We start from the raw sequence: 22,021 nt of genomic DNA, 5'->3' as shown, positions 1-22,021 counted from the left end.
ATTTATGGCCATAGATGTCTTGAGAGACAACCCCTTTATGGATAGCCTTTCAATTTTGATGAATGAGAAAAGCCCTTTAAAGTCCTAGTAATTCGGTCAGTTCAAATTTTCCTTTCTCTTTAGTGCTCACATGCCAACGACCAGAAGTTCAGATTTGTCCCACTATTCTGTGCCTGAAAAGTTACATCCAGAAGACCTGAATCGTTCAGACTCCTCACTACAGGGTAAGAGTGTCTAAATTAGACAGGGCGCTGGGTACAAGGAACTAGATCGGAATCTGTTACCAGCAGCTTCATCTGCATTGCTGTAATGTGTTCAGCTCTTCTGCCACAAAAATAAGTATGTGGACCAAAAAAATTATGTGATGAGCTAAAACACATCAGGAGGATGCAGCAATCTGGAGGAGGATATTCCATGTTTCGCTTTATGTACAATGTATTCATTAAATGTGAACCTGCTGGAAGGACTTGATACATGTTGACGTGTAGTGATTAAAAAACCTCTATGACAGCGGGGTAATAAGAATACGGTGCAAGGTTTGGGATTCAGATAGGTAATTGGAGAGAATGAAATGGGGGATACATTAGATTTGGCATTTCAGAAAGCTGACCTAATCCCTCCGACTCTGGGCAAACGTATATCTTATGGAAAAAGCTGGCACAGACTCTGTACCCTGCACTTAAATGAGTATTTAAGTGACCAATGGCAATTCCTTTACCAAGGAAGTTTCCTTAGTTCTCCAGAACAATCCTTCCCTCCTTCCCAAGACTGTCCCTTCTGTTGTAGATCAAAAGGGAAGATGGATGGAAGGGCTTGCCGTCAGAGCCTAGGACCCTTCCTTGGTGAAGACGGCCAACACTTGGATAAATATGTAATATTGCAACTACTAAGAGCTGTTAGCAGGTTGGATTCACATACAGACAGCCCCTGAATCGGTGGATCGGTGTTGCACAATCTCCATATAGATAGAACTAGAGTACGGGGTCCTTATACTTCTGCAAGTTTCTGCACATAACAAGTGGCAGCGGAATATATAACAAGTCGATCAGCGCTCTTTTAAAGATCCTTTTACAAAGGCCGATGCAAACTGTCTGGGTAAAAGCAACGATTAATAAGATCGTTTAGTCCCCGTACAGTTTGCACGTTGTCGGCAGCCAAGCCCTTATACCAGGCAATGTGCTTACAGCAGAGGTTTTTTTGTACAGGCTTCAGAAAAGATGTGATCAGCGTTTACTCATCTGATTATTGCAGACATATTTGCAAATCACCATTTTTTTAGAATGCTCATTCAGTCCATCATCATGTAAAAGGGCACTAAGGGAAAACAACCCTTCAGTGGGCTTTTCCAGTCTTGGAAAACGCCTGTTTCCTGGCTGCTGTTTATTGAAAAAAAAAAAAGGGTCTTCTCTCACCCTCCCTAGGTTCTGCACGTAGACAGTGCTACAGTCAATGACAGACTTCAGTGCCATCAACTCAGACAGAGCCACGGGTCTCAGTTATGGGTCTTAGTTATTGCCTGCAGTTCCGTCTATATGATATCAAAGCTGCAGACAATTACAGACATTGGGAGCAGTGGCAAAGACTCCGAGCTGGACCTGGGCAGGGTGGGTAAAGCGCAGTTTGTGTCATTTTGTTTTTTTAAATTGTAGTTGGGGAAGAAGAGTTTTCCGTCACCTGAAGACCTCTTCACGCTGTCAGAGCAGAGAAAGTAAATCAATATTACCCATTTATGGCTACAAAATAAAACTGAGTAGAGCTTTGCTGCTACCATTGATGGACTAATTAAGATGTCTGCTTTTGGCTGTCACTCTGGGGTGCAAAATTCTATATTTGCATAGTGAATCGCATACTGACCAGTGCACAATGCAGAAATCTATTATTTTGAATAATATTTATATAATAATCTTTAATAACCAAACACATTTCAAGCTTTATATATCATTACATTTTTTTTTTTCCCATTTTCTGGTTTTAGGCTAGTTGCGATCTTGCCATGATGTAATGGGTCAATGTGTTGCTATGGATGAGTACGTGTTGTATTCTCCCCTGGGACCAGCAGAGGGCGCCTGCTGTCAGCACAGTTTGATGATACGCAGGACAAGTAGACCATTCCAGCATCATCTCTCATGCTTTATAGCAATGAACACAAAGATCTCTTTTAGCACAGGGGAATGTTTTCATAGTCCAATGTCCCAGAGGAGACTACACACAACAATAACACAATCACATAAACCACAAGAAAATCCACATCATCTGTGTGTAATAAACTCCTCATTGTTTGAGATCCATTTACGGTGTCTTAGTAAACAATGTATTACATGGCAACATAATGTAATCCATTGTGTCCAAGCAGATAAGTTAATAGGTTGGACCGGCCTCAACCACAAGGTTATGGACGTAATCGTGTAATTTACAAAACAGACTTTGCTGTATATGTAATCTGCTCATGTTCTCTGCAATAAGGTAGTGTGATATCATAGGCAAACAGTAATTTACTGAAAAGTTTTAACCTCCTGGAATTTTCTGAATAAATAGAATCTGATTTTTATATACAGTCATGGCCAAAAGTGTTGACACCCTTGAAATTGTTCCAGAAAATGAAGTATTTCTCCCAGAAAATTATTTCAATTTTACATGTTTTGTTATACACATGTTTATTTCTTTTGTATGTATTGGAACAACACAAAAAAAACTGAGAAAAAAAGGCAAATTAGACAAAATTTCAAACAAAACCCAAAAAATGGGACTAATGAAATTTGTTAGCACCTTTCCAAAATTGTGGGTAAACAACTTTGTTTCAAGGATGTGAGGCCCTTTGAAACTCGCCTATGGCAAGCAACACGCGTGGGTAATATGAAAATCATACCTAAAACCATGTAAAAAGGGAAGAGGTTGACTTGATCTTTGCATTGTGTGTGTCTGTGCGTGCCACAGTAAGCACTGAGAACAGAAAGAGGAGAACAAAACTGTCGGAGGACCAAAATTGTTGAACAGAGATCTTGATGTTCTTTTGTCCACAGTGTGCAACATAATTAAAAATTTTTACAACCCATGGCACTGTAGATTATTTCCCTGGATGTGGACAGCAGAGAAAATTTATGAAAGGTTGTAACATAGGATAGCTCTGATGGTGGATAAGCAGCCCCTATCAAGTTAAACAGAATTTCAAGTTGTCCTGCAAGCTCAGGGTTCATCAGTGTCAGCGCAAACTATCCTTCAACATTTGAATGAAATGAAATGCAATGGCAGGAGACCCAGAAGGACCCCACTGCTGAGACAGAAACATAAAAAGCTATACTCAGTTTGCCAAAATGTATGTGAATAAGTCAAAATTAATCTGGGAAGGTGTCTTGTTGACAGATGAGGCCCAGTTACAGCTTGTTCGTGAAGCATGTCATTCTACTGTTTACCAAAAACAGAATGAGGCCTATAAAGAAAAGAACACTGTACCTACAGTCAAATATGGTAGAGGTTCAAAGATGTTTTGGGGTTGTTTTGCTGCCTCTGGAACTGGGTACCTTGACTGTGTGCAAGTCATCATGAAATCTAAAGATTACCAAAAGATTTTGGGTTGCAATGTAATGCCAGTGTCAGAAAGCCGGGTTTGCATCCCAGATCATGGGTCTTCCAGCAGGACAATGACCCCAAACATACTTCACGAAGCACCCAGAAATGGATGGAAACAAAGCATTGGAGAGTTCTGAAGTGGCCAGCAATGAGGCCGGATCTAAATCCCATTTACCACTTATAGAGAAATCTTAAAATTGCATTGCTATTGGAAGAAGTCTCCTTCAAATATGAGAGACCTGGAGCAGTTTGGAAAATGGTGGTCCAAAATTCCAGTTGAGAGGTGTAAGAAGCTTGTTCATGGTTATAGGAAGTGATTGATTGCAAAAAATGATTGCAACAGGACACATTTTTTTTTTTTTAGCATTGAAGTCTATGGAAAACTTAAAATACTGTTAAGTAATCGATTATTTGAAGCAGAAAAAAAAACATCAGTTTCCAATGGGAGAAAAGTGGATGTCTATTTAACGAATCTGTTTTCAATAGACCTCCATATGGCAACAAAATTGATCAGTTTCAATGTGCTTTTTTTAAAAAATGATGTATTAAATCCAGCATGAAAAGTAACAGGACTGACTTCACATGTAAAGTGTAAAATAACTGCATGGACATAATCCTGCTCACTTTGTTCACCTCCTATTCTTTCAGTTTTTTCTTTGTCCGCTCCTCCCTACTGCTGCGGTGCCCGCAGTGCTAATTAAGAGGTTAAGAGAAACTTCTTTTCTGCTGCTGTAGAATTGAGCCTAATGGTACACAGTGTGTGAACGCAGTGATTCCCAGACAGTTCTGCCAGGCCCAGCTCTACAAGATAATAGGATCATTGTTAAACTTTCCCCCTCCTCTTCCCCGCAGACCAGGAGGACATACCAGAGCAGCTTGAAAGTGACTTGTCTGGTCCATCTGGAGGCTGTGTCCATGACATTGGTGTCACTGCCGATGTGCCAGTGGCGGCTCATTCAGTGCTTGACTCGTGTAAGTGAAGTGCTCTTCCCACTCGTACAATCGATCGTTTTTATTATTGGCTTTTATGTAGAATAATTGTTTTTCTTTTGAACGCTCCAGCCATTGTGCCGTGCCTCTGATGTGTTCATGTATTACTAGCATTAAGGTCATCACATGTATTTAGAATAAAGTCCTGTTTTAGGCAGATGTGGGGAAAAAACACTGCAAAGTAAGGTTTCCAAAAATGTACCGATGTGTAAAATGGACAGAAAACAAGAATGCAATGATTTGGAAATCTCTTATCACTAATTACCAAATGAGTTACTTTTTGTAAAATGAAATGTAAAAATGTTTTGGCTTTTCATCTTCTGATGTGTGTTGCATTCTCTGCTGTGAATAAAATATGGTTCTAAGAGATTTCTAAATCCTTTTACACAGCGTCCCAACTTTTTTGGATTTGGGGTTGTAAAAAATGTTAATGGTATACAGTATTTTTAGCACTGAACAAAAAGCAAAGTGAATGAACAAAAGCAAAATCTAAATCAAATCAATATTTGCTGTGACCGCCTTTTGCCTACAAAACAGCAGCACGTCATCAATTCTTCAAGGCTGCAGTCAGTTTTAGAAGGAACTCGGCAGGGAGGTTGTTCCAAACAACTTGGAGAACTAACCACAGATCTTTCCATGTAATCTCAGGCAGACTAAAGGATGTTGAGATAAAGTCTCTGTGAGGCCATACCATCACTTCCAGGACTTTACTTTCTTACCCTGTAGATTTTTGTCAAAAACTTTAGTTAATGTTTGGGCCTTTGGTTCCAAATTTATTCTGAAGCAGGAAAATCAGTATCCTCCCTGATGTGATGGAGAAGTATCTGCCTGTATTTCTCAGCATTGAGAACCGGGTTCATCCTTACCAAATCCCCAACTCCATTCACTTAAGTCTAGCCTCAAACTTGTAAGTAACCTCCACCATGCTTCCCTGTTGCCTGCAGACACTCATTATTGTACTGATCTCCTGCACTTCAAAGAACAAACTGCCTTCTGTGACAGCCAAAAATTTCACATCATCAGTCCAGAGCACATGCTGCCGTTTTTCTGCCCCCAATTCTTATGTTTCCTTGTATAGTTAAGTTGTAGTTTTTGGGCCACATTTTTTTCATAAAAATCATTTCTGGTCAGAGTTGTCTGAACAGTCTATCTGATTGGCTCCAAATCTGTTCTGTAGCAGGACAACAACCCCAAACCCACAGCCAATGTCATTAGGAACTGTCTAAAGCAGAACAAGGAGTCCTGAGCAAAAAAAGATCTGTAAGGGCTCCTGCTTTGTTATTACGGAATCTTCCTTTCATTCACGTGACTTTTTCTGCAATGTCCTTGGTAAATAAGATATGATTGGCCGCTTTGTTTCTCACTTTTTATGGTACTGTTGTATATAACTGCTAGGTGAATAATTATTGCGGTGCTGCTAATACAAAGAAAAACCCAAGAAACTAATGGTCCTATTTAGATCAACGAGACACAAGACGATCAGAGAGGGAAAACCCAACCTGCCGCAGATTCAGACATGTCTGATTTTTATCTCTGTTATTAATTTTTCTGTCTGTATAATTTGGTATCTTCACGTATGTGCTTGTATAGATTATTATATATGAGGATATATTGGGTGTAAAGCTAAAATCATTGCCTGTAGCAGGTACCTAATAATCCTCTTGTGCATATGTACAGGCTGCCGTTTCTAGGTAGGAAGAGATCATGGGCTAAAGTATCATTTGTCTTTCTATTTAGTCAGCAATAAAGTAAAAGAAAATTCAGGTAAAGACATGGACAGGAGTGAGGAGACCGACCCCCCGGAGTACAAGGAAGAATCAATAAGAGACCAATCAGAGACACAAGGGAAAGCAGATCATCAGGCAGAGGTAATCATCCATGGTGTGACATCATAGTCATGATGATCCTAAAGAAGCAGGGTCTTCAGGTAATCTAATGTCCAGTGTCACACGGGGAAAGTAACAAAATCACCTAAAGGCAACAATAGTTTGGAGGTATTTTTCAGTGTTAGGGCTTAAATGGTTTGTCCCATATTGTCTGTTCAGCAGTGCACGTCTCCTCAGCCTGCCAACTTTCTGATTGCTAGGAGGTTGGGATCCTCATAATTGACAATCAGGAGCAGCAGACCCTGAAGCTGGACAGATCCGGGGAGCTAACAGTGCGCTCTAGCGATCCTGACCAGCAGGGCCAGTACAAGGGGTAGGCATGCGCCAAAGACGCTACTTCTTGCCTCCCTGAGGGGGGCGCACTTTGAATAAAAAAAAAAAAAAAAAAGCAGTGCTGAATGCCCATGACCATTTGTCTCCTTCCTCTGGCCCCAGACATTTAGCACACTGATGGCCAGTGGTCATAACCACAGGTGAAGGGGTCAGTCACGGCCACCACTCACCGCTTTCACCTTGCCATCACTTTCTGCATTGAATTGTTTTTACGTCTTTAAAACATGAATATATTTAATGTGAGCACCGTTGGGAACTCCCAGCAAGGTGCAGACTACTTCCGGCCTGTGACCTATTGGAGATGGCTCAAGCAGGGGACGTGAAATGGCACAATTACATCACTGAATTACACCATCCATTACCCACTGCTTTCCAGGATAGAAGAGGTAATGGCGGCAGCGTTGTACACCAAGCCTGAATTAGGCGAGTATAAGCTTTATTTTTTTTCATGTCACTTACCCCATGTGCAGTTCATTGTAGGAGCTTAGGTATCCATGTACAAGTACTTCTTTCAAAATTAGAATATCATCAAAAAGTTAATTTATTTCAAGTCTTCAAAACAAAAAATGAAACTCATATTATAGAGTCATTACAAACAGAGTGATCTATTTCAAGTGTTTATTTGTTGATGATTATGGCTTACAGCCAATGAAAACCCAAAAGTCATTATCTCAGTAAATTAGAATAATTAACAAAAAACATCTGTAAAGGCTTCCTTAGCGTTTAAAAATGTCCATTAGTCTGTTTCAGTAGGCTCCACAATCATGGGGAAGACTGCTGACTTGACAGATGTCCAGAAGACAGTCAATAACTTTATAACACCAGCTTGAAAAAATGATTTTAAAATCTGAAATGTTGTCCTACTGAAATGTCTGTTCAGTAAATGCACTCAATACTTGGTCGGGGCTCCTTTTTGCATGAATTACTGCATCAATGCGGCGTAGCATGGAGGCGATCAGCCGGAGACACTGATAAGGTGTTATGGAAGCCCAGGTTGCTTTGATAGCAGCCTTTAGCTCATCTGCATTGTTGGGTCCGGTGTCTCTCATCTTCCTCTTGAAATTACCCCATAAATTCTCTATGGGATTCAGGTCAGGCGACTTTGCTGGCCAATCAAGCACAGTGATACTGTTGTTTTTAAACCAGGTATTGGTACTTTTTTCAGTGTGGACAGGTGCCAAGTCCTGCTGGAGAATGAAATGTCCATCTCCAAAAAGCTTGTCGGCAGAGGGAAGCATGATGTGCTCTAAAAATTTCCTGGTAGACAGCTGCGCTGACTTTGGTCTTGATAAAACACAGTGGACCTACACCAGCAGATGACATGGCTCCCCAAACCATCACTGATTGCGGAAACTTCACACTAGACCTCAAGCAGCTTGGATTATGTGCCTCTCCACTCTTCATCCAGACTTTGGGACCTTGATTTCCAAATGAAACGCAAAATGTACTTTCATCTGAAAACAACACCTTGAACCACTGAGCAACAGTCCAGTTCTTTTTCTCCTTAGCCCAGGTAAGATGCTTCTGGAATTGTATTTTCGTCAAGAGTGGCTACACACAAGGAATGTGACACTTGCAGTCCATGTCCTGGATACGTCCGTGTGTGGTGGCTCTTGAAGCAATGACTCCAGCAACAGTCCACTCCTTGTGAATCGCCCCCAAATTTATGAATGGCCTTTTCTTAACAATCCTTTCAAGGCTGCGGTTATCCCAGTTGCTTGTGCACCTTTTTCTACCACACTTTTTCATTCTATTCAACTTATCATTAATATGTTTGGATACAGCACTATGTAAACAGCCAGCTTCTTTAGCAATGACCTTTTGTGGCTTGCCTTCCTTGTGGAGTGTGTCACTGACTGTCTTCTGGACATCTGTCAAGTCAGCAGTCTTCCCCGTGATTGTGGAGCCTACTGAAACAGACTAAGGGACATTTTTAAACACTTAGGAAGCCTTTACAGATGTTTTTTGTTAATTATTCTAATTTACTGAGATAATGACTTTTAGGTTTTCATTGGCTGTAAGCCATAATCATCAACATTAACAGAAATAAACACTTGAAATAGATCACTCTGTTTGTAATGACTCTATATGAGTATTACTTTTTGTATTGAAGAACTGAAATAAATTAACTTTTTGAAGATATTCTAATTTTATGAGAAGCACCTGTATATGACCACTAAGAACTAACTGTCACTATGTCAATTGTCGTAACCAAGGATACCTTTGCTACTGCAATGCCCTAAATGGGAAAGCAACATAGTGAAGCAGAAGAACTATACTATATTTCTAATTGAAGGTATTTGTTAATATTATTATTATTACATGTACTATATATTGGGATATGATCTTTGAGATGGGAATACCCTTTTAATGTCCACAGAAGAGATAAGCCAGCGCCAGGAGTGTCTGACAATGGCTAATTTCCCATGAAAAATAAATGCATGCTCAGATGAAATGAGTGTGCATGTGCATCAGAGGATTGTGAGTAATGGCTGTTCACCTAATGTGCATTCAGCTGCCAGCTATTGAACATGTATGGGCACCATTAAAGTTCAGTATGGGAAATCAGCGATGGAGGACTGCCAGATAACGTGCACAGATCGCTCCAGGCTGGTTCCTGGGATGAATATACAGGAAATAAGAGTGCTCATCCTGCAGCCGCTATATCAAAGCAAAAAAATCTAACACTTCACATTTATTAGGATAAACGTTAAAATTTGGGATAAATTAAAATCATGGCATTAGGCGTCCAGACGTCTGGTCTACACATTTCGAGCAGAAACGCTTTTAATCATGACAGTCATACTTCTAGAAGTCTGGTTTATTCACACTTATTGTGGCTTCTTTGTTTTAAGGCTTTTATAGCTGAACCTAAAACGTTACTTGACGTTCAAGACAAAAGCGTGAAGGACGGTAGCCCAGAAGTAAATCCTATAGACCGGTACATGCAGTTGCTCCTTCAGAACAGAAATGAGGAAAAGTCTGATAAGGTAAGCAGAAAATAATTGTCATAATGTTCCCATATAACACGGGATATATGCAGCTCTTGCATGGCTTTTTGAAGCACGGTTGCCTGTGAATTTTAATATCTTGAGATTTTTATTTTTTAGGTTACTAGAGAAATTTTTGAAGATGTTTCTGTAGAGGAAAAACTTTCTAATGACAGGTAAATAATATGAAAAAAAAAAAACAAAGCCATACAAGAGGCTTCCAGGTTATCAGTGCACATTAATATTACCAGATTTATGGCCATTCTGCTAGGAAGATGTATAAATACTTGGCACTCATATAGGTGTATTCAAGAATAGGGATGGGCAAACCCGAACTGTAAAGTTCAGTCACAAGATCCCGAACACGGGTTTCCATGGGAAACACGTGTTACTGTTCGGATCCAGGGCCGGCTGTAAAAAAAAAAAAAAAAAAAAAGCAAAAAAAAACCCTAGAAAATTAATAATAAACATTATAATTATACTTACCGTATATACTCGAGGATAAGCCGACCAGAGTATAAGCGAAGGCCCCTAATTTTGCCACTGAAAACTGGGTAAGCTTATTGAATCGAGTATAAGCCGGGTGTATATTGTCCCCTCATCCGTTTCCTGCTCTGTGTGACTCTCCCCACTCCCATTATGCATGGCTCGGCTCCCCCGTCCCATCCTTCTATATATGGCTCAACTCCCTGTCCTCCATGCTCCTCAGTGCTCCCCCCTCCTCCTCTGTGGTCCTCCTTGCTCCTCCATCCTGCTCCGTGCTTCCCTCGTCCTGCTCAGTGCTCCCCCGGTGCTCCTCCCGTCCATACTAACCCTGCTGTGCCATCGCTGAACGTCCCTGCATCCTCCGTTGTCCTGGTGGGGCAGCTTCTTCCTGTGTTGAGCGGGTACGTGGTACCACTCATTAAGGTCATGAATATGGACGCCACGCCTATGGGAGTGAAGTTGCATCCATATTCATGACCTTAATGAGCGGTACCCTGTGACCGCTCAACACAGGAAGAAGCTGCCAGCCATGGTACAACGGAGGATGCAGGGGACGTTCAGCGATGGCACAGGAGGGTGGGTGAGTGTGATGTCCCAGCCACCAGCTCCTGCCTCTGTGACCCACTGCTCCCCCGCTGGTTTCTGCACAATGACTCATGTATAAGCCGAAGGGGCATTTTCAGCACAAAAAAATGTGCTGAAAATCTCTGCTTATACATGAGTATATATGGTTCCTGTCCAGCGACGCATCCTCCTATCCCGCTGTCTCCCAGCCGCATCTGCTTCTTGGTCCACTTGTTAACTTCCGGTGGTATTCACTGCACTCGGCAGTCTTCGGCTTTTTCCGGCAGTGTTCGTGCGGTGACGTCACTGCACAGTGTCACCTATGCCTTATAACAGTACTTTTGATACCCCTTGACTCCTCACCTTTGATCAATAAATACTGTTTATATTCCTCCCGCAGTGTATGTAAATCTGCTTGGTCCGATCCAATGGGCGAAGCTTATTGTCCGTCTCCCCCCTCCTGTCTTGCTATACGCATTTCTTGTAATTCCTGTGTTCGCGTACTGTTACCGCACAAGCGCAATCAAATGACCTTTTGCGCATGCGCAATATGCTTTGCCCAACAGTGGGCAAAGCAGAAAATCAGTATTGCGCGTGCGCCAGCATACGCCATTACTTTCTATGGCCCGGAAGTATTGCGAAGCGTGAGGGCACACACAATTTGCGTCGCAATACTTCCAACTAGTTTAACTGTCTTGTTGTTGAGAAATATTATATTCTTTCCTTATGCTAATGATTTCTTCCAAGCTATGGGGCGTATGGTGCCTGGAAGAAATCCCTGCCTCCTGTCCTCATTGCAATACTATCCACCTCCCATGCATGTCAGCTGTGGCACTGGAATCCCACGCCTGTGCCCTGCACTCCCTCTACAATCCGTACCTTATTCTCCTTTCTATGAGCAGTGCATTCAGGGATCTTCTGCACAGGCGCCAGCAAATCATTGTGACCTCCGCCTTGCATGACAATAAGATGCTCTCCCCCCCTTCCTCCCTGCATAGTCATCGCTAGGAACCATGTGTACATGGTGATGACTATGCACAGAAGGTGCTCTCCCCACTTTCTATCGTCGTGCACATCGGAGGTCAGTGGAGCGGAAGTGGCCGGAGCCTGCGCACAAGATCCCAGAATGCAGTGCCCATAAAAGGGAGGAAAAGGTACATATTGTGGAGGGGAGTGCAGGGCGCAGGATTTCGGGGCCATAACTGATGTGCATGGGAGGGGGGTAGTATTACAATGAAGACATGAGGCAGGAATTTCTTCCAGGCACCTCACACCCCAGGCTAGAAGAAATCGTTAGCATAAGGAAAGAATACAAGATTTCTCAACAACAAGACCATTAATATGAGGCCTATTGGATGGACTAGTGTAACATTTCTATCACCTGTATGCCCATATTAATAGGTCATATATGTCCCAGGGGGTGACAGATTCCTTTTAACATGCCTGCATTTTCACTGTAACTCAAAAAATGGCTAAAACGTAACTTTTACTCAAATTTGCATTACAAAACAATGAAGCCAATAGACAAAAACGTATCCATAGCTAAAATACTGTACAGTGAAATGAGGGGCTCAAATTGCACCTACAAAATCAGTGGACGTGTGTCTCCACAGTGCAGGTAGAGAACACAAACAATATAATAATGTACACTGCTCAAAAAAATAAAGGGAACACTAAAATGCCACATCCTAGCTAGATATCTCTGAAAGAAATATTCCAGTTGCAAATTTTTATTCATTGCATAGTGGGATGTGTTCAGAACAATAAAACAATTATCAATGTAAATCAAAATGAATATCCCATGGAGGTCTGGATTTGGAATGATACTCAAAATCAAAGTGGAAAATCAAATTCAGGCTGATCCAACTTCAGTGGAAATGCCTCATGACAAGGAAAAGATGTTCAGTGTTTTGTGTGGCCCCCAAGTGCCTGTATGACCTCCCTATTGTCATGATGTCCCAGATGTGCTCAATCGGATTCAGGTCTGGGGAATGGCCAGGCCATAGCTTCAATGCCTTCATCTTGCAGGAACTGCTGACACACTCCACGTCAGGCATTGTCCTGCACCCCAGTAGCCAGTGTGCAAGATTACTATTACAATTTTATTTTATTTTTTTAAGATCATGATATGAAAAAAATTGTCAAATTATTAAAAAAAAAAAAAAAAAAAAATACATGTAAAAAATATACTTCAAAGATCCTGCCGGTGACAATAATTGGAGACCAAAACTAGTCTGGGGCAGTTTCCAGGGGGCTCTTTCTAGCGGTAGTTGATCAATAGCTCTCTTGCATAGCGACTCGCCTGGAAAACAGGTAGTTGAGAATGTGCACTTAATTTTTGGGCCATGCTTAGAGTACCCCAAGCGTTTGTACTTAATTTGAACAATCATTCTGTGCTGACAAGGGATTTTAAAGGGATTCTCTGTTCAAACTAAAGCCCCCGTTACACATAGCGATATCGCTAGCAATATCGCTGTAACGTCACCGATTTTGTGACGTTATAGCGATATTGCTAGCGATATCGCTATGTCTGATATTTACCTCCGACCGACTCCCCCGCTGCTCATCGTTGGTCGCGCAAGAAGGTCCTGGATCATTTCTCGTCGGGCGCTTCCTGTGGCGCCGACGAGCGACGCGTGGATGACGTCAGGATCGCTGCGTCCGACAGGTAAATAGCAACCCCTGCGATGTCGCTGGTGAGATCTGCCTGTGTGGCAGCTCACTAGCGACCACTTAGCGATGCACCAGCGATCCATATCGTTGTCGGGATCGCTGGTGCATCGCTAAGCGTAACGGTACCCTTAAGGGGGTTTTACACTAAGCGATATCGCTAGCACGTCACCGGTTTTGTGACGTTATAGCGATATTACTAGCGATATCGCTATGTGTGATACTTACCAACGACCGGCTCCCCCGCTGTCCATCGCTGATCGCGCGAGAATGTCCGGCTCCATTTCTCGTCGGGCGCTTCCTGCTGAGACTTCCTGCTGTGACGACGAGCGACGCTGGACGCGGGCGGGAGGACGCAGGATCGCTGTGTTTGAAAGGTGAGTATCGTGCGCTGCGTCGCTGCTGAATCGCTGTGAGGTCTTTCTGTATGAAAGCTCACTAGCGATCATTTAGCGATGCACCAGCGATCCTGACCGCGTCGGATCGCTGATGCATCGCTAAATGTAAAAGGGCCTTTAGTCCCACCGCTTGGTGCTTCAAAGCAGGGCCATAATTTATTTTCACCTCCCCACTGGCTTGTTTTCCCCTCTATCTCCACCTCCCTTATCTTTGATTGATAGCTCTTGCTTCATTGAGCCAAAGACGGAAGAAAATAGATGGAAACCCAGCCAGTGGGAAGATTTATTTAAATGGCCCCACCATGGAGCACATGAACTTCATGTGAACAGTCATTCTGAGGCAGAGTCTCTTTAAAGGGATTGTCTGGTCTGAAACTACAAGTCTGCAGTCACTCTGTGACTGCAATCTTATGAATCCTCGGATCACGCGTACTGTGCGCTGTGAGCTTCTCCAGTACTTGCGCCAGCAGCAAAAGGTAATGTAACCGCAAGTATGTGATTTGCATACTTACGGCCAAATTCTGACTAGCCTGTATCCAGTGTCTCTCAATACACTTGCATTAAGCAAGGCAGGATACAAGTTAGTCGTCATATGACTGCATGTATGCAAATTGCATACTTGTGGTTACACACTGTCCTCTCCCGGCACCGGAGAATCCTCACAGTTCGCAGTGTGCACGATGTGAGGGTTCACAAGTCTGCAGTTACATACTGACTGCAGACTTGTAGATTGAAGCCTGACAGCCCCATTTTAGCCTATTTTTCTGAGATTTGCAGCTTTGCTTTCTTGTTCTATGTAAATAAAAGCATGGAGCCTGTGATTTTCATTTCCAGATATGTTCATGCTGGATCCATCCTTGTGACTGCACAGTCTGTAGACATATGCCTGATAATACATATGTGAAGGGTAGCACACAGGCTGCCAGGACACAACGAGAACATTGTGGTCGGTAACTGTACTTTAGTCTATACAGTAGTTGAATCTTAATGTAAATGTGGAATCCATGGGTGTGAAACAGTCCGCTCAGTCTGGACACTTGTCCTCCCCTTGGTTTTACTGACCTGATCAACTTCCATAAACCAATAGATTTCACTTAGAAACCGACTGCATCCTCTGCGTCCAGCTCCTGCGCTCCGTGTAGCAATGACCTAATTATGAGGCTAACCATGCGGCGCTCTGTCTGCTCCGATAATTTCTCTCTTTTTTCAGTATCACAGCTCACTCCGCTGGAGAAGCAGACGACGACTTCTGGTAAACAGTCATTTCCTTTCTGCAAGATGAATCCAAGTCCTTTGAATTTTGACACTAATCATTTGTGTGACCGGCGCAGCATGTTTTTATTTGATGTGGAAATTTCGTCAAAGGCCAATTCTTATAACTGAGTTTGTGGAATATATCTTGGATTCTTTAACTCCTCTGTCTACAATGACTCATTAGAATCGGACTCAGAATGCTTGGAAACGATTTATCCAAAGTGGAAGGATTTGCGCTAGATAATTTGTAATGTTTGGGATGATTTTAGGAATGTTGTGAATTATTTATCTAGAATCTATTAGCATTACAAAGACCAAACTCTGTATTCCCATCACATGGGTTGGAATGTGAGGTTCTTACTGAGCACAGAATCCTTCTTGGGGAAGTTTTTTTTTTTTTTTTTTGCTACATACAATAAACTTTACATATATATTTTATTTTTTTTTTAAAGAGAACCGTGTCAGTTTGTTTCTTATGGAAGTTGTAGGTCCCACTCAGGTAGGCTTCATATTTACTAAATAGGTTGTAATAAATTACTGAAAATGGAGGTAATATGTGTACCACCAAACAAAGGTTGGTTATGGAAACGCCTATCTTATACGCTGCACACTGTCAGGATTTTCTAGTATTGCATGTCTCATCAGAATATGGCCGGAAGTATGCAAAACACATCTGTCCAGTCTCGCCAGCAATACCGGAGAATCCAGAAAGTGTGCACACTGTTAGGATTTAGAAGTTTGCAGTCGCAAATTGTCACCTCAGACGTTTCACAGATGACCATTTAAAAGGCAAAGAAAATTACCTATTGTTTAAAAAGAAAAAAAAATCTAAAAAAAAATGTATTTTCCATATTATCTACAGTGGGTAAAATAAGTACCGTACTTGATACACTGCTGATTTTGCAAGATTTGCCACCTACAAAGAATGGAGAGTTCTGTAATTTGTATCGGAGGTGCACTACTAACTACTGTGAGGGACAGAATATAGAAATACAAAAAAACAAGATTACATTGTATGATTTTTAAATTATTAAATTTCATTTTATTGCATGAAATAAGTATTTGATCCTCTACCAACCAGCACGAATTCTGGCTCTCACAGACCTGTCAGTTTTTCTGTAAGAAGCCCTCCTACTCTGCACTCATTACCTGTATTAATTGAACCTATTTGAACTTGTTACCTGTATAAAAGACACCTGTCAACACACTCAATCACACTCCAACCTCTCCACCAAAGCCGAGACCAAAGAGCTGTCTGAGGACACCAGGGATAAAATTGTAGACCTGCACAATGCTGGGATGGGCTACAGGAGAATAGGCAAGCAGCTTGTTCAGAAAGCTACAACTGTTGGAACAATTATTAGAAAATCTAAGAAACAAGATGACTGTAAATCTTTCTCAGTCTGGGGCTCCATGCACGATCTAGCCTCGTGGGGTAAGGAGGATTCTGAGAAAAGTTAGGAATCAGCCCAGAACTACAAGTGCTTTTCACAAAATTAGAATAACGTCAAAAAGTTAATTTATTTCAGTTCTTCAATGCAAAAAGTGAAACTCATTATATAGTCATTACAGAGTGATCTATTTCAAGTGTTTATTTATGTTAATGTTGACGATTGTGACTTGAGGTACTGTCACACTTAGCGATGTACCAGCGATCCCGACCAGTGATAAGACGCGGTCAGGATCACTGGTACATTGCTAAGTGGTCGCTAGTGAGCTGCCACACAGGCAGATCTCACCAGCGACATCGCTGGGGAAGGGGGTCGCTACTTACCTGTCACACTAGGCGATCCTGACGTCCTCCCACCCGCGTCCACGCTCGTCTCTCCACAGGAAGCTGACGAAGAGAAACGGTCCAGGACGTTCTCACGCGATCAGCGATAATCAGCGGGGGAGAGGTCGGAGGTAAGTATCAGACATAGCGATATCGCTAGCAATATTGCTAAATGTCACAAAAACCAGTGACGTTATAGCGATATTGCTAGCGATATCGCTTAGTGTGACAAGCCCTTTACAGTCAATGAAACCCAAGAGTCATTATCTCAGTAAATTAGCATAATTAACAAAAAACTCCTGCAAAGGCTTCCTTAAGGCCCCGTTACACTCAGCGATGCACCAGGGATCCCAACAACGATATGACGCGGTCAGGATCGCTTGTGCATCGCTAAGTGGTCGATAGTGAGCTGCCAAACAGGCAGATCTCACCAGCGACATAGCAGCGGTCGCTACTTACCTGTCAGACAAGGCGATGAAGACGTCCTTCCACCCAAGTCCACGCATCGCTCATCTCCACAGCAGGAAGCTGATGACGAGAAACGTCCCAGGACGTTCTCGCACGATCAGCGATAACCAGCGGGGGAGCCGGTCGGAGGTAAGTATCACACATAGCGATATCGCTACTGCATCACAAAACCAGTGACATAGCAATATTGCTAGCGATATCGCTTAGTGTGACGGGGCCTTTAGCGTTAAAAAAGGTCCCTTAGTCTGATTCAGTAGGCTCCACAATCATGGGGGAAGATTCCTGACTTGACAGATGTTCAGAAGGCAGTCATTGACACACTCCACAAGGAGGGTAAGCCACAAAAGATCATTGTTAAAGGTGACCGCTGCCTTGAAAGGATTGTTAAAAGAATATTCAAAAATTTGGCGGAGATTCAAAAGGAGTGGACTGCTTTTGCTTCAAAGCCACCACACACAGACGTATCCAGTACTTGGGCTACAAGTGTCAGATTCCTTGTGTCAAGCCACTCATGACCAATAGACAAAGCCAGAAGCGTCTTACCTGGGCCAAGGAGAAATAGAACTGGGACTGTTGCTCAGTGGTCCAAGGTGTTGTTTTCAAATGAAAGTAAATTTTGCATTTCATTTCGAAATCATGGTCCCAGAGTCTGGAGGAAGAGTGGACAGGCCACAATCCAAGCTGGATGAGGACTAGTGTAAAGTATCCACAATCAGTGATGGTTTGGGGAGCCATGTCATCTGCTAGTGTAGGTCCACTGTGTTTTATCAAGACCAAAGTCAGCGCAGCCGTCTACCAGGGAATTTTAGAGCACTTCATGCTTCCCTCTGCCGACAAATTTTTTGGAGATGGAAATTTCATTCTCCAGCAGGACTTGGCACTAGTGATGAGCGAGTATGCTCGGTACTCAAGGTTTCCGAGCATGCTTGGATCGTCTCCGAGTATTTTGGGCGTGCTTGGAGATTTAGTTTGTGTCTCCGCAGCTGCATGATTTGAGGCTGCTAGACAGCTTGAATACATGTGGGGGTTGCTTGTTTGTTAGGAAATCCCCACATGTATTCAGGCTCTCTAGCAGCCGCAAATCAAGTAGCTGCAGCGACAAAAAATAAATCTCGCCTCCATGCCACGCCGCATTGATGCAGTAATTGATGCAAAAGGAGCACCGACCAAGTATTGAGTGCATTTACTGAACATACATTTCAGTAGGCCAACATTTGATTTTAAAATAATTTTTCAAGCTGGTGTTATAAAGTATTCAAATATACTGAGATAATGACTTTTGGCTGTTAGCCATAATCATCAACATTAACAGAAATAAACACTTGAAATAGATCACTCTCTGAAAGATCTGCAGGAGATCTGTGGGCCAAAATCCTTACTTCAGTGTGCACAAACTTGGTGAAGAATTACAGGAAACGTCTGGCCTCTGAGATTGCAAATAAAGGTTTCTGTACCAAATATTAAGTTCTGTTTTTCTATTGTATCAAATACTTACAAAATCAGCAAGGGATCAAATTATTATTTCCTTCACTGAAAGTTTGCCCACTGAAAATGACAAGAAAAGTCTATAATTTTAAGGATGTCTTAATTTTGACATTGAGCTATAGAATATCAATAATAAAATCCAGAAAATACACCTTGTATAAATTACATAAATTTATTTGCATTTTGCAGTGAGAAATAAGTATTTGATCCCTCTGGCAAATCAGACTTAATACTTGGTGGCAAAACCCTTGTTGGCAAGCACAGCAGTCAGACTTTTTTTGTAGGTGATGATGAGATTTGCGCACGTCAGGAGGAATTTTGGCCCACTCCTCTTTGCAGATCATCTCTAAGTTATTAAGATATTGAGGCTTACCCTGTATTTCATGCAATAAAATGCAAATTAATTAGGTAAAAATCACACAATGTGATTTTCTGGATTTTTTTTTAAGATTCTGTCTCTCACAGTTGAAGTATAACTACGATAAAAATTACAGACCTCTCCGTTCTTTGCAGGTGAGAGAACTTGCAAAATCAACAGCGTATCAAATTCTTATTTTCCCCATTGAGTATTTAAATTAAAAAAAATTAGCAATTTTCACACTGACCCAGAGGCCTAATATTAGTCTTAAAACTCCCTTTTTCATTTTCAGCAGCTACATGGACTAGGCTGTGATAATCTGCCTCTGCCTTCTTCAGGATTGCTATATACACATGCATTGATCTGTCCAAACGTTATTGTGTAGGAATGGTGATAACATGGGTTGTGACCATCACGTAAATGGTGGATCCTGATATTTAATGGTAATGGAGGTTTTCCCTATCATTGTAATCTTACCCAACATGATAATGAGACTTCCAGGGCCAGACTAGGACAAAAAAAAAAAAAAAGCCCTGGCACACTGCCCCCCACCCGTCAGATCGGTGAATTTTTCTTTACCTATTCATACCCCTCACCACTCTCTTAAAAGAGTTATTTGAAGAGCCATATGTGAATGACGCAGCAGTGCCCAAAATCAACCACAGTTCCATTCATTTGGTGCGCTGAGAATTCCGGTTCTCGACATTGTGAGGGTCCCAGTGGTCAGATCCCCAGCGACTGGCAAGTTATCCCCTATCCAGAGGAAAAGGAATAATTTCCAAGCTTGGGGTAACCAATTTAAACAGGTTTTTCAAGATTTCTATTCGTCCATAGTAAAGTAAAAAATAAACTCACCAGTACTGACCCTCCCAAAGTCCAATGCCACCTCTCCTACAATGGGACAAGAGACGTGGCACTCTGTATACATACAGATACTGAGAATTACACCCAGTGTACAGGACACAAGAAGTAGTACTGTGCAGTGTATATATACAGAATAATATAGATACTGAGAATTACACCCAGTGTACAAGTGATGTAATATGAATAAGGGAAGAGAAGGACTGAGACCTGGCTAATGGACACCCAACTATGGGGACATTTTATGAACGTAATGTTCAGTTTATGGAAAAGGGAGGCCACATCCTTATTTCCACAGAGCTCAAAAGACCTGAAACAAATCCTAAAGAGATGAACTGAAATATAAGTTGGTGTGTATGCGGCATGTAGGCGCATATATATTATATTGTCTTTATTAAAAAACAAGATGCATAAACTATTATTTATAACACATCCACAAATAATAGGTAAATAAATCTCATCTACTACTGTTCTGTACCTTGATGTGTTTAACAGGGAAAGGCTATGGTGTTCCCTCTTTAAAATTTGGGAGGTATAAGAATGAAGGGTACGCAAAGCCAATGACCCACCCATTTTTTTCCTTCTGTTTGCCGTAACTCTGGTAAAGGTTCCCAAACAGGGGCGGACATATCATTGGTGCAAAAAACAGCCAAAAACTATGCTTTTTAATCATACCGCTGAACAAAAAGTGAACAAAAACGTAATAAAAAAGATGAATGTAAATAAAAATGGAATAGCTGAAAACGTCATGTTGTCCTACAAAAAACAAGCTGTGATACAACTCCATCAGCAAAAAATAAAAAAGTTATAGCTCAGAAAAGTGATGCAAAAATATTTTTTTTACAAAATAGGTTTTATTATGTAATAGCACCAAAATTATATAAATGTGATATCGCTGTAATCATACTGACCCAAAGAATAAAGCTGCCTTATCAATGTTATCACAAGCAGAACAGTATAAAAAAAAATTCCTGAATTGCTGTTTTTTGTTCATTCTGCCTCCAAAAAATTGGAATAGAAAGTGATAAAAAAAAAACATGGCCGAAAACGGTACCAACAAAAATGTCAACTCTTCAAAAAACAAGCCCTCACATGACTGTCGGCAGAAATATGGAAAAATTATAGCGCTCAAAATATAGCAATGCACAAGCTAGTTCTTGAAGAAGAAAATTTGTCTTTTAGTAGTGACAGGAGCAAAGCATAAAAAAAATCTATATAAATTTGGTATTGCAGTAATTGCACAGATCCAAAGCATAAAGTCATCTAATCACTTATACCGCACGAGAAACGGAGTAAAAAATAAACCAATTTTTCACCTGCTGTTGTGTTCATTCTATCTTCCAACGATTGAAATAAAGCTTGACTCAGATTTATCCTGCGCTCTGCACTGAGCGCTTACACCGGGTTCTCTGTTAAATCTCTGACATACGGGATTCAGGCGGAATCCTTGGTGAAAGATTCCCTATAATGAGACAAATGGAGGCACTGAGGATGCAGTTTAGGCTATGATCCAGCAGTGTCCATCTTTTTAGGTGTATATAAAAACACTGTTGATCACAGTTTTGTGCACCTCTGAAAAGGACACCACTGAACAGAGGCCAGATGGAGTTCAGAGTAACTCCGCTGCTTCATTATAGTGAATGGATCCCCCGAGTGTTTCATCTGAACACGTTACTCAGAGATTTAAATGGAAAAACCCAAATGCAAGTGCTCAGCGTAGAGCGCCAGATAAATTTGATCCCAAACGTTATGTAAAATGCTCCCAATAAAAGCTTCAACTCAATCCCCAAGAAAGCAAGAACTCACTGTCACGAACTGGGGGTGTTTGGTTGCCCCCAGTTCTTCAGCAGGGATTTATGTATATCGCACTGCTGCCACCATGTCACGAATTACAGGGTGGATATATTTGGTTATCCCACCGCTGCCACCAATATGTC

At 41.7% G+C, this 22,021-nt stretch overlaps 1 protein-coding gene across 2 annotated transcripts in view; it reads left to right on the top strand.

Annotated features, from left to right (window-relative positions):
• Window positions 1-15,594, top strand: part of OFD1 (OFD1 centriole and centriolar satellite protein) — a 100,923-nt gene extending 85,329 nt beyond the window's left edge. For both annotated transcript variants that reach the window (XM_073586220.1, XM_073586218.1), the window contains exons 18-23: window positions 124-224; window positions 4,420-4,539; window positions 6,295-6,425; window positions 9,632-9,766; window positions 9,887-9,942; window positions 15,095-15,594. In XM_073586220.1, the coding sequence (XP_073442321.1) occupies window positions 124-224; window positions 4,420-4,539; window positions 6,295-6,425; window positions 9,632-9,766; window positions 9,887-9,942; window positions 15,095-15,140 (589 nt within the window). In that variant the 3' untranslated portion in view covers window positions 15,141-15,594. The remainder of the gene's footprint in view (window positions 1-123; window positions 225-4,419; window positions 4,540-6,294; window positions 6,426-9,631; window positions 9,767-9,886; window positions 9,943-15,094) is intronic.
• The last annotated feature ends 6,427 nt before the right edge of the window (window positions 15,595-22,021 follow it).

Source organism: Dendrobates tinctorius, unplaced genomic scaffold (assembly GCF_039654945.1).
Source record: "Dendrobates tinctorius isolate UK_male_01 unplaced genomic scaffold, ASM3965494v1 ptg000091l, whole genome shotgun sequence".
Classification (NCBI taxonomy): Eukaryota; Metazoa; Chordata; class Amphibia; order Anura; family Dendrobatidae; genus Dendrobates; species Dendrobates tinctorius.
Note: the sequence above shows the minus strand (reverse complement) of the source record. Positions and strands in the feature narration are given on the sequence as shown.